The sequence below is a fragment of the Perognathus longimembris genome, chromosome 24 (genome assembly GCF_023159225.1).
Source record: "Perognathus longimembris pacificus isolate PPM17 chromosome 24, ASM2315922v1, whole genome shotgun sequence".
Lineage (NCBI taxonomy): Eukaryota > Metazoa > Chordata > Mammalia > Rodentia > Heteromyidae > Perognathus > Perognathus longimembris.
The window spans coordinates 10,808,252-10,821,175 of record NC_063184.1 but is presented as its reverse complement, the minus strand read 5'-3'; the positions used below and the strand labels follow the sequence as shown (position 1 = coordinate 10,821,175).

Below are 12,924 nucleotides of genomic sequence, written 5' to 3'. Positions count from 1 at the left end.
GTTTCCCAAGACTGAAACATTTAAGTGACAACTTTTTTTTTTTTTGAAAAAAATACAGATGTGGAAAGTAGAAATAGAAGTATTCAGTTTCAGATCAGCATGGGAAAGTTACTGAGACTCCATCTAAAACATTTGAGCCCAATGTGGTGGCACACACATTTAATTCCAGCAAAGAGGAGGCAGGGGCAGGAGGATGGTTGTCTGAAGCTAGGTATGGACAAAAATGTAAGCCTGGGGCTGGGGATATGGCCTAGTGGCAAGAGTGCTTGGAGGCCCTGGGTTCAATTCCCCAGCACCACATATACAGAAAATGGCCAGAAGTGGCTCTGTGGCTCAAGTGGCAGAGTGCTAGCCTTGAGCAAAAAGAAGCCAGGGACAGTGCTCAGGCCCTGAGTCCAAGCCCCAGGACTGCCCCCCCCCCCCCCAAAAAAAAGTAAGCCTGTACGTGAAAAATAAAATAAAGCAAAAATAGGGGCTGGAGGTTTGGATTCAAATCGTGGAGAACTTGCCTAGCAAACCCAAGACCCTGAGTTCAACACTACAGTACCATTAGAAAAAGAAAAAAGGAAAGGACACTAGGGATGTTTTAATGGCAATTCTTGAAATGAGTCAAAAGTCAGTGTAGTACATGTCAGTATGAGGTTTGTTTCTGTTTTTGGACCAGATCCTGCCTCAGGTTTTTTGGTTTTTTTTTTGGCCAGTCCTGGGCCTTGGACTCAGGGCCTGAGCACTGTCCCTGGCTTCTTCCCGCTCAAGGCTAGCACTCTGCCACTTGAGCCACAGCACCACTTCTGGCCGTTTTCTGTATATGTGGTGCTGGGGAATCGAACCTAGGGCCTCGTGTATCCGAGGCAGGCACTCTTGCCACTAGGCTATATCCCCAGCCCCCTGCCTCAGGTTTATTGGTAGAACCCACAGAGGCCACCGGCCCCCCACAGACAGTGGCCAGGGAGCCACAGCAGTCCACCGTCTCGCGCGGGCAGATGTGGGTCTTCACTGTGGGGCCTTCACGGGACCCTGGGCTCCCTTATGGGCTGCAGCCTGGGCACCTTAAGGAATTGCGGCCTGAGCACCCTTAGGGGCTGCGGCCTGGGTCTGAGCTGGAGTGGTAGCTAGAGCTGCAGCTGCAGCCTGGGCCTTGGCCTTGGCCTGGGCCCTGGCCTTCGGCGTGGCGAGCCTGTGACCCTTGGCCATGTAGGCGCAAATGCGCTTCCCGAGCTTGGGGTGGGCAATGAAGGCGAGGTGCTGCAGCTTGCGGGCGGGCTGCTCCGGGAGTTTGCATTTGTTGCTCACGACTTTGGGCTTCACCAGCGTCTTGATGGCCTCGGCCTGCGTGCTCACGGCCTTGGCCTTGTTCGCCTTCATCTTCTTAAAGACCTTCTTGTTGTGCTTCTTAGCAAAACGCATGTTCCGCAGGAACTTGGGGTCCACCCCCTTTAAAGATTCGTATCTTTGTGATCTGTGTTTCTTTTGTTGTTGTTGTTGTTGTTGTTTTTTATTTATTTTTTTTTTTTTTGCCAGTCCTGGGCCTTGGACTCAGGGCCTGAGCACTGTCCCTGGCTTCTTTTTGCTCAAGGCTAGCACTCTGCCACTTGAGTCACAGCGCCACTTCTGGCCATTTTCTGTATATGTGGTGCTGGGGAATCGAACCCAGGGCTTCAAGTATAGGAGGCAAGCGCTCTTGCCACTAGCCCATATCCCTAGCCCGTGATCTGGGTTTCTTGATGCAATTTCTGTGCCATTTCCGGGACTGGTTGTGCGTGGTGTGCTTCTTGGACTCGGCCATGTCTGAACTGCCAGCCTGCAGGCAGCCTCTCCCCCAATGAGTTGTGCAGTTGGTTTACACCAAATGGTTTTCTAAGTGTTGCTTTGGGAGTCGTTTGTCTTTTTATCCTTTGTCTCTCGATTTTGATATTTCCTTTCACTTCCCTAGTTCTAATACACATATATACAGTATCCAGGGTTCTGTACATCAACTTGACAATAATTTTTTTTAAAAAGAAAAGATTATTTTGTGTCTTAGTATTTTTTTTTCAAAAATTCATTACAACAAATAGACTTCATACTATTTTGATGAACAGAGAGGGATTGTATATTTGTTTGTTTGTGTGTGTATATGCGTATACACATATCTGTCTGTGTATAGAATGCAGCTAGAAGAGCACTTGCTTAGTATGTACAAAGACCTGGGTTTGATCTCTAGAAATACACTCATTCACATATGTAAACCCCGTCCCCAAAATATTCTATAGTATTTTTACTTATAATTTGCTAACATTCAGTCTAATAGCTTAATGTTGTATTATATGACTTGACAGAGAAGATCTTTTCTGTCTTCTGCTAAAGAGAAACATAAAGGATCTGTAGCAAGCATTAAAGTAGTCCTGTAAGCCTTATGGAAGTCAGTTTCTCCAAATTGTACTTTGGAGCCACTAGATTTTTGTCTTTCCTCCAGCAGAGGGCTACCAACTTCCATTAATTTCTAAGAACACACATGATAATCAATGCATGTAATTTTATTTCTGTGGCTTTCACATCTTTCCTTAGTAGCAAAGTTTCACTTATGTGAGGGAGAGATGCAGGACCTTGTCTAAGTAGAAAGGGACCAGTACTGTTATATTGGAAGGTCCACGGAGATGTGGAAGATAATGGAAATTCTCTGCTTGGTCCCATCCAAAAATGCTCTTCCAAACTGACAGTCAGCTTTTCCTGGGAATACTTGTAAATATTCGTCCTTCTATCAAAGTCCTAATGCTGACACGGCAGGGGAAACAATCTGAGTTATGAAAGTTCCTATTCCTGGATTTTCTCCTTCCTTTGCAGTGGTAGGTGTAATTCTAACCATCTTGTGGTTTTATTATATGTTTCTTTGTTTTCATTTTATTTAGGGAAGAGGTGGCATTTTGTCTCAATCTTATGGATTTAAAAAAGTATATTTCTTTTGATAGGCTTTCTTCACAATCTTTTGTACATTTGTCAAATGAATAGGCTGGTAGACTGTGTATTCCTATATTTATCCCTGTAACTGGGCCAACTTCTGCCCTTTGCGGATTTTAAAGATCAATTATGAGACTGAAAAAAAATTCTATCTCCTGCGCCTGCTTGTCACTTTGCTTTGGTAACAATCTATTTGTAAAAGAACTTACTACAGAATTCCATTTGGAATTATGCCTATTTGGAAGGCAAATGGTGATTGTTTTCTTGTTTTAGTTTTTTTTTTCTACTCAAAACAAAGCCTTTGTGACATCATCCTTTATTTTGTGTGAGACAGTCTTACTGTGTGATACTGAAGTCATTAAAGTCATGTGGCTATGAAGAGCTTATAGGCCTGGTTTCTCATGGGCATGTACTGTCCACTCATTTTACAGACCTTCTATAGTGTTAGTTGTTAGAGTTGATCTAATGGACTAAAGAAATGTGACCTTATTCGTGATGTTGATTGTTCAAAAGGAATAACATTCTCTTCCCATACACACTATTTTGGGGAGTGTCTATTTCTTCTCTTTTCTTTTTCCTCCTCCTCCTCTCCTCCTCCTCCTCCTCCTCCTCCTCCTCCTCCTCCTCCTCCTCCTCCTCCTCCTCCTCCTCCTCCTCCTCCCCCCCCTCCCCCTCCCTCCTCCCCCTCCCCCTCCCCCCTCCTCCCCCTCCCCCTCCCCCCTCCCCTCCCCTCCCCTCCTCCTCCTCCTCCTTTTTTAGGTGCTGATACTGGGGCTTGAACTCAGGGCCAGGGCACTATCCTTTCGTTTTTATTCACTCAAGGCTGATATTCTACCACTTGACCATATCTATACTTCTGGTGCTTTGCTGGTTAATTGGAGATAAGAGTTTCCCAGATTTGTGTGCCCAGGCTGGCTTTAAATGGTGAGCCTCAGATCTCAGCCTCCAGAGTAGCTAGGATTACAGGTGTGAGTGCCCAGCTGGGGAGTTTATCTTACGCTTACTTCCTTTATGGAGTTCCAGTCTTGTGAATTTTTCTCCTACCCCTTTTACATATATGTTTCTTTGTCAGGACAATAGTAAATAGATAGCGGAACACCTACTAGATGTTTTACCTGTGCTATTATTTGCTTGGTTGGCATGGCTAGTGCACTCATTTATGGAAAAGGTGATAGCAGCCAGCAGAGGCTAGGCGATTTGCCCAACACAAGGTAAGATTCAAAACCCAAATTTAAGACTTTCCACTATACAGAGATTTTACTTCACGACAATATCAAAACTGCTGTTCTAACTAAGGTTTCTACCTAAGGTTTGTTTTTTCCACAGGGGAAAAAGATACACTTTGTATAGGCAGACAGAGTGTTGGCTCTGTTTTCCAATAAATTAGAGGGAAAATACTGATTTATTTTTTGAGAAGACATGGGAATAAAAGGTTATTGAGTCTCTGGATTTAAAAACATAGCAAAGAATTCTACTGATATTTTTACTTCACCAAACCATCAAATTCGTTATTCATGTAAAAATTTACAGTTTATGATAAGAAATTTGTTTGTATTCTTTTCTTTACCTCAAACATACCTATTAGATTCGGTGATATTTTTGCATTCTCAAGGGTTTAATCTTCTATGAAGATCTATTACTTTCTACCTACATTGAGATATTAATTGTATCAGATTTACTGGTTACAAGTAAAACTGCACAAGTGTTTTATGTTCACTAAAAATAAAGAATTAAGCAGAGTTCTGGTGGTTAATGTCTGTAATCTTAGTTACTCAGGAGGCTGAGATCTGAGGATTGTGATTCAAAGCCAGCCTGGGCAAGAAAGCCCTTGAGACTCCTCAATCAAATTAACTATCCAAAAGCAGAAAGTGGAGCTGTGGCTCAAGTGGTAGAGAACTAGCCTTGAGCAAAATGCTCAAGGCCAGCATGCAGGCATCTTTTCTGCAGGGTCAGGTGGTTATGGAAGGTGGATTATGCATCTTGTATAGACATTGGCTTCTGCCCTTTTACTCAGGAAATTTTCAAAATGAAAGTTCGTTTGCTATTGCAATCTCTCTGCTAGCGTGTCTCCTCTCATTCCATTTTCTTTCACTTTTGTTTAATAATTTTGTTTAATAATGTCAGCTTTTTAAGATGTTATTGATATTTCATCTGATATTTTGGGTAGTAATGTTGTTTAAATAGCCTGATTCTTAATGGCTGGAAAAACACGTTTTGCATGCAGGTGCTTGCATTTTGAGTATTGATCTGGTTTAGAAGTGAAATCAACACCATGTTACAGTATAAGACCAAATATGCCTTTCACTGAAAACATAATTTCCAAAAGAAACTTCAGGGGCTGGGGATATGGCCTAGTGCAAGAGCGCTTGCTTCGTATACTTGAAACCCTGGGTTCCATTCCCCAGCACCACATATACAGAAAATGGCCAGAGGTGGCGCTGTGACTCAAGTGGCAGAGTGCTAGCCTTGAGCAAAAAGGAGCCAGGGACAGTGCTCAGGCCCTGAGTCCAAGGCCCAGGACTGGCAAAAAAAAAAAAAAAAAAAAAAAAAAGAAACTTCATTTAACTTTATACTTTGGTCCTTGTATTTATAGAAAATACGGGGCATGCTTAAACAATAAATAAGAAATGCCTTCCAATAGGGTTTTTGTTGTTGTTTTTGATTGTTCATGGGGCTTGAACCCAGGACCTGGACACTATCACTGAGTTTTTGTGCTCAAGGATAGGTAGCACACTACCACTTGAACCACAGCTTTGCTTTTGGTTTTCTGGTAGTTAATGCAAGAAGAGAGTCTTGGGGACTTTCCTGCCTAGGCTGGATTTGAATTGCGATCCTCAGAACTCAGCCTCCTTGCTACTCAGGAGACTGAGATCTAGAGACTGCAGTTTGAAGCCAGTCCAGGCAAGGGAGTTGAGAGATTCTAATTTCCAATTTTAAACCATCAAAAAGCCAGAAGTAGACCTGTGACTCAAGTGGTAGAGAGCCACCTTGAGTGAAAAAGCTACAGGACAGTGTTTAAGCCCTGAGTTCAAGACTCAGTATCAGCACAATATATAAATACATAGATTGATTGATCGATCGGTAGATAATGAAAATAAGAGAGCTGTTTTTTCCAACAGTGCAAAGAAAATCTTTTGCAAATAATGTAAGACATGTCAAACTATCCAAAACTGGAAATGGAGCTGTGGCTCCAAGTAGTAGAGTGCTAGCCTTGACAAAAAAAAAGGCTCAGGGACAATGCCTAGGCCCTGAATTTAAGCCCCACAACCAACCAAATTAAAAGAAAAGAAAAAAAGAAACACACACCAGAGCTCTTATGGAAAGCTGTTACAAACCAAAAGAACATTTCATATGTACCTCTGAAAACACAGTGGGAAATCTTCCATATACATTGAAGTTAATGTTTAAATCATTTTGTAGACTATGAGGCTTCTTATCCAAAGCTAGTACATTTTCTGGGGGAAAAAATAATTGTGAGCCATAGAATAGACCGTCATTTATGGGAAGAGAGAAGTCCTGAGGAGACATTTGAAGATATTTATAAGTCTTTTGAAACTTGAGACCAGGCATTTAAAGTTCCAAACAGCTTTCTGTTCAAGATCTGAATATTAGCAGTTCTAATTGCTGGAGATTATAGAGCGATCATGATGTCTTAGGAAGTCTGAAATAACCAGCGAAGGCTGCATTTTCAGCTGTATGGTGGAGATACTAAGTCTTTACAACTGGTTCCTAGTAGGTCTTCTAGAACTGTATTCCATTCGCACTGCTGTAGAATCTCTACAGCAGTGAGATGGGTGATCAGGGGAAACTTTTTCTTTTAAACAAGGAATATTTTAAAAGGAAAATGGTGAGTCTTTACTCCTGAAGCCTAACATTAAAAGAAAAAGGGGAAAATATTGTATTGTGGAGAGTTTTCTAGTTTATAAGTGAACTTGTTTCTGTATTTCTTGTCAAAACTCAGCCTAGAAGTGAATGAAAAGCTGTAGTAAAGAGGGATTATTTTGTTAGAAGTTGCTCACCATGAGCCAATACAGCTCCTCTTCTTTCCAGAAGCTAGGCTGTGGCATACTTGATGTTTTCTGGGGTTAGAGCTTTGGGGATGGCTGAAAGGGAGTTTAGGACAGGTTATCGGTGGAGTGGAGCTATGGGGATTTATAGGCTGTGTCTAGAAAGCGGAGCACGTGTGTGTTTGTGTGTGTGTGTGTGTGTGTGCACACTTGGATTTTTGTGTTCAAGGCTGGAGCTATACCATTTAGGCCACACCTCCACCTCTGGTTTTCTGCTGGTTAATTGTAGATAAGTGTCTTTGGTTTGTCTACCTAGCCTTCTGGGTAGCTTGGCTTGTTGGCATGAGCCACCATCACCTGGCTAGAAACCTCTTTTCCTTCTGAATGGCAAATTTCAAACTTGCTCTTCTCTATGTCCTTGTCCCACCCCTGCCCCAGATCCTCCTTACAGACTTCATAGAAGGAAGCATGTGGTAGCAGAGTAGAACTACATATGACCTACACTTTGTATGGCTTCATCGCTTTTCTACCAGGAGGCCTCCAGGAGAAAGCTTGTAGCTCCTTGTCTCCTTGCTATTGTGACCAGGTAGTACAATTTCTATGAAATTTCAAAATGTTTAGAGCTAGTTTCAAAAGGAAAGAAATGGGGACCAGGGCTTGAGCTGGCTCCTACTTCTTCATATCAGCCTCTGGCCACCGCCTGTGTTGTCTTGAAACTGTGAATCCTTGCTTATTTCACTTGGAAGGAAGGTAATACCTTGGGGTATTTGTGATTTTTAACTGAATCAGAAACATTATTACCCAAAGAAAAGTCATATCTATTGTATTATGAGCAAGCACCGCTTTGGCAATTGTACCCTCTCAAATTGGCTTGTGAAGTTGGCTTCAGAAACAAATGGAAGGCAATATTCCATTGGCGCTACACATTCAGTTTGCTTTGTTTTATTCAGATAGTTCGTGATTCTCAGAAAAGGCACAAAATCTCAAATACAGGTTAACGCCATGCACTTGATAAGAATGAACTCTTGGCTCTCAGCCAGCTCAAGAGAGCACATTTGTTGTTGAAGTTCTAGTTAGGTGATGTTTTTACTCCCATGCAGTTCGATTGCTCCCCCCCCCCTGCCACTTACCACCCACACTCAGTGTGTAGTGGAGGGATAATATATGCTGTTCCATTGTAGAGATGCTTTTCCTGGGTGGGGCTGAGAGCGAGAGGGAGAATTCAGTTGCATATGGCTAGCTCAGTTGTTTTCTAATGCTGCTTTGACTGATGTCTGAGGTCTGCAGAGGAATTTCTTTGGATTCTGATCAATGGAGTGCTGACCAGTAAGGACAGCGAATGGCCAGTTTTCGCCTGTCTTATAATGAAGCATGCCCTATTGGAAGGGCAGTATCTCCATCCTGGTTCTCAGGTTTTAATTGTAAATGATAGTGAGTTCTTCACCCTTGAAGGCAGATGCAAGCTTTACCTATTGTTGATCAAGGTACTTTGTGGAAGGAGTCAGCTTTGGTTACAAATTCCGAACTCAGCCAGTATTAAATCTCTCCTGGACGCGTGATGGGACGATTCCTTTTCATGTAGTGTCCACCTCGTTTAAATGGCTGTGAGCTCCTGGGACTGGACCCTGGTGCCCTGTCTGTGCAGAGGGCAGCCGGTGAGTGTGTGCTGTGCTTTCCTATTTGGTACTGAGATATTTGGGGTGTGTGTGTGTGTGTGTTTCTGGGATCATAGGAAAAAGTAAGCAGCACCTGTGTACAAGAAGGGAGGGGTTTAAGATCCGTTTCTCAAGAGCCCACTCTTGAGAAGAAGTTAGCTGTAGGAAGACAAAAGCTATCACTGTGTAGGGATGTGTGATCTGGCTCAAGGTCTTGAGAGTGATTAGCGGCTGCTGCTCTGCAGCTCCTATGGGAACAAGATCTTAATTGACGATAAGATGAAGGAGAATAACACTCAAGAAATGGACCTGTGATCACTTTTTAAAAAGTATTCATACTAGTTGTCTGAGATGTTCAGTTTTATGCACTGAATAGTAGAATCCAGTTCTTTTTTTTGGGGGGGGCAGGGGGACTTTTTGAGTAGGTTCTTCAGCACCCAAGCTGTCCATAAGAAAACAATCAGGATTGTTGCCTCATCTGTAAAAATACAAATATTTCTCTGTGTCATCTCCAAAGACGTTATGAGAAAATACACAGAAAGCAGTGTCATTATTGTTTTCAAAGGTTTATCAAATACAGTTCTTTGTGTGATAGTTAAGTTGGTTGGATGAATATCTAAATAACTTCTGGTTCTTTGTCTTTCTTCATGAGACAATGTGTAAAAGCAAACAGAATCCTGGAGATTAAGACTGTTAACCGTGTCTAATAATTTATTTTTGGTTATACTTAATGAAGTTTAGAAAATGTGAAATATTCCTGGCATTGGAGGACATAATTAAATTGACACTGTCTAATTTTACAAGTCAGTTTATATTGCACTTTTAAAGAGCTAAGGCAATAGACAAATGTTTATTTTGTGTGTGTCCGTGTGTGTGTTTACAACAGGAATTGCTCACTTGCTTCTCTTGGTTGTGATGGTGATTATTTATTTTCCTATGGAGAAAATTGCAAGGGGGAAGGCTTCTGTGAGATGTTATAAGCAGATCCTCCAGGGAGAAGACAGAAAGGCTTGTTTGGAAAGAATCCTCAGTCACCTTCCCTAACACACACACATGCACATTCACGTACACTCATGCATTCATGCACACACGCATAGGCACACACCCACTAGGAACCTCAGCTGCCTTTCGTTGGAACATCTTATTAAGCTAAAAGACTATCATGCACGAATCAAGTAAGACTTCTTGTTATAAACATTTAAAAAATTATATAAAACTATCTAGAGGAAAAGGAAATGCCAGATGGTGAGGAGAACAGCCAGTGCTCCAGCCCTGCTGCCTCCCAGAGCACACCTTGGTTAATGATGACTATGGCACCACAGGCATTGCTTCTCTTAGGCGTGCCTGTGAGGACGACACGTGATAGTGTTACACTGGTGGCACATAATGGCCACTCTGGCTAGCCAGAGGGAGCAATCCCCCCAAAGCTCACAACACACAAGGACTAGAGTGCATTTCTTTATTTTTTCTTTTCTCATTAATTAATTTTTTTGTGTACGTGCCAGTCCTGAGGCTTCCACTCAGGGCCTGGTCAGTGTCTCTGAGCTTTTTAGCTCAAAGCTAGTGCTCTACCACTTGATCAGCAGCTCCACTGCCTGCTTCTTGGTGGTTCATTGGAGATGAGAGTCTCACAGACTTTACTGACAGAGTTGTCTTTGCACCTCAGTCCTCAGATCTCAGCCTCCTGAGTGGCTAGAATTATAGGTGTGAGCCACCAATACCCAGCAGCTAGTTGTGGTTTCCATGTCAATATGCAAAAAAGACTTCCTGGAGGAGGAAGTTAGGAGGATGGAGATAATAATAAGGTTGACATTTTTGGTTGGTTTGGAATATTAATTCCCAGTTGTTTACATTCGAAAGGGGTACCATTCTCTGTACATAAGAGAAATGATGTCTCTCTCTTTCCCTTCTATTTGTTCACTGACTTCTAGCCTGTCATATCACGGGTTTAATGCTGGCTTGTGCCATCCTGGTGTTTATTCTCTCTTGTGGCCATCTTTGGAATCGGATGAAGTGCTAAGGTCTCTGAATACCACAGAATGCATTCTGCTTGTTTGAGGGACATTTGTCTGATCCTCCTGCTTTCTTCTCAGCGAAGGGGAGAAAGAAAAATGGTAAATTATGTTAGATAAACTAAAACATGTAGGATTTTCTGCCCAAAGAGAATTACTATTTTACTATCTTCATGTGGTATAGGAAATATGACTTTATGTTTTTCCTTTACCTAAAAATATCATTTTCTACAAGACTACCTTTAATATTTCTTTTTTTGGGAGTGCTGATATTGGGGCATGAACTCAAGGCTTGTGTGCTTGTGTGGGGTTCCTTAACTTCTTCACTCAAGGCTGATGTTCTACCGCTGGAACCACAGCTCCACATCCAGCTTATTGATGATTAATTGGAGATAAGAGTCTCATGGATTTTCCTGCCTGAGTGGCTTCAAACTATGATTCTGAGATCTCAGTCTCTTGTGCAGCTACGATTATAGGCGTGACCCACTGGTGCCTGGCCTTTTTTTTTTTTTTTTCATTCTAACAACAGGAGTGATGTTGAATCTTGGTATCGATTTAACTTGCAATTATTGTAGCAGTCAAAGATTTTCTCCTAAAATACAAAGATGGGCATGGGAGCAGGGGGGGTTTCATGGTCACACACAGTTTTATGACTGTCTCCCACTAAGAGTGCAAAAAGTGAGTACCATTCCTGGTAGTACTTTGTCTCTTGATAAAATTGTGGTAAGAGGTCTGACAATGTAGCAGTGTGTTCCTTTGGACTTCTATGGAGAACTTCATCTTCCTGACTCTGAGGTTGTATCTCATGTCTTCCATTCCATCTTCCTACTGGATTATTCTTACAGAAACATCCAAAATCTTTGCTTTGTTTTGTCACCTTGCTTTCCCATATTTATTTTATTTTATGGTGGATTGCATTTATCAAATGCCTTTGGTAGTTGCAGAGGCATCTAAGAGACCTGTGTGGTATTTCTTTCTCTACCTCCTCCCTTATCCCTCCTCCCCCGCCCCGCCTTTTTGTTGAACCCCTCCTCTTACTCCCAAGAAAATCTCCCTGAGCCCGGATTATACCCCATGCTCCCCAGCACATAGCAGCTCTCCTGGATTCTTTAGCCTCTTAAAGCAGCCTCACGTGGGGTCTGTAAACCACCCCGGGCTGCCTGGCTCCTCCCAGCCCTTCCCTCATCTGCTCACCCCAACCTCGCCACCCAAGTGGCACGGTGCAACTCCCAACCAGCTGCATTGCTCTGGCTGGCGGCTGGCGTGGTTTCTTTTCCTTTAATGCATCTGGGAGAAGGGGAGAAGGGCTGAGATTTAAAAGGCAAGTATTCGTGTCAAGTGCAGCTCCGTAGCCAGGGGCGGTAGCAGCAGCAGCAGCACCAAACCCTTCAGCGAGACTGCACCATTTTCTTCTCCGCCTGCATAGAGGTGTGGTAGGAAGAGGCGGTCCGCTCCCACCCCTGGTCGATCCACGGAGGTGGCTTCTCCCTGGCTCCCATTAGAAGACACAGACTGTCTGGAGGAGTCCCCAGAGACCCATCCAACTGGGTGAGGAGTGTCTAAGGAAGGATTTTTTCCCCCTCCTCCAACTAGTAGGATGGACGTCTGCACTTGGGTCCACCCGACTGCCTAAGTCTCGGGCTCCGCCTTCCCGAGGGAACGGGCTTCCCACTGTGGGCACATACCTATGCCTGGACGCCTGCAGGTGTGCGCGGCCCGGGCGCTCGGATTAGGATCCAGGTTCCTGGGAGTGAATGATGGGTACTGCAGAGGCTGGAGCCAGAGAATGACCTAGCTCGGAAGGGGCGGATTGGATTATTTCGTGATCGCATCCTGGCCTGCATCCATTGCTCTGTTGGGGGAAGATCACACTCTCCCTTAGAGCTCTTATCACCTGTATTGCTCGCTGGAGGTGTGGAAACTGATCCTTGCAACTGCTTCTGCTAATCTCCGCTGGGTGGGGAGGGAAAAAATGGCTCACGCTGCTGCTTCTATTAAAAAAGTTCGAGAGGCTGAATTGGATGAAAAAGAAAAAAATCTGGAGAGAGAGAGGAAAAAACACGAAAATCCCCAGAGATCGTATGGAACGGAAAAGAAAGGTATGCCTAGTATTCTTTTAACTCTCTCTCTCTCTCTCCTCTCTCTCTCTCTCTCTCCTCTCTCCTCTCTCCTCTCTCTCTCTCCTCTCTCTCTCTCTCTCTCTCCTCTCTCTCTCTCTCTCTGTCCCTGTGTCTCTGAAACTGTCAACTTTCTCCTCCCCCTCCCGGTCTCCATCCTTCCCCCTGCACCATTTCCAAGTTCTGTGTGTTAGCC

At 43.5% G+C, this 12,924-nt stretch overlaps 2 protein-coding genes across 2 annotated transcripts in view; one reads left to right on the top strand and one right to left on the bottom strand.

Annotated features, from left to right (window-relative positions):
- Positions 1-12,924, top strand: part of Ank2 (ankyrin 2) — a 457,187-nt gene that overhangs the window by 206,112 nt on the left and 238,151 nt on the right. The gene's annotated exons all lie outside the window — the stretch shown is intronic.
- LOC125341397 (60S ribosomal protein L29-like) lies at positions 1,051-1,794 on the bottom strand. Its single transcript, XM_048333425.1, has 2 exons — positions 1,713-1,794; positions 1,051-1,459 (listed from the first exon to the last, which is right to left on the bottom strand). The coding sequence occupies exons 1-2, from the start codon at positions 1,784-1,786 to the stop codon at positions 1,051-1,053; spliced, it is 483 nt and encodes a 160-aa protein (XP_048189382.1). The 5' UTR covers positions 1,787-1,794.

Coding starts and splice junctions, on each gene's coding strand:
- LOC125341397 (XM_048333425.1), bottom strand. CDS start 1,786: ATGGCCGAGTCCAAGAAGCACACCACGCACAACCAGTCCCGGAAATGG. Junction 1,460..1,712: donor AATTGCATCAAGAAACCCAG/ATCACGGGCTAG, acceptor AAAGAAACACAG/ATCACAAAGATACGAATCTT.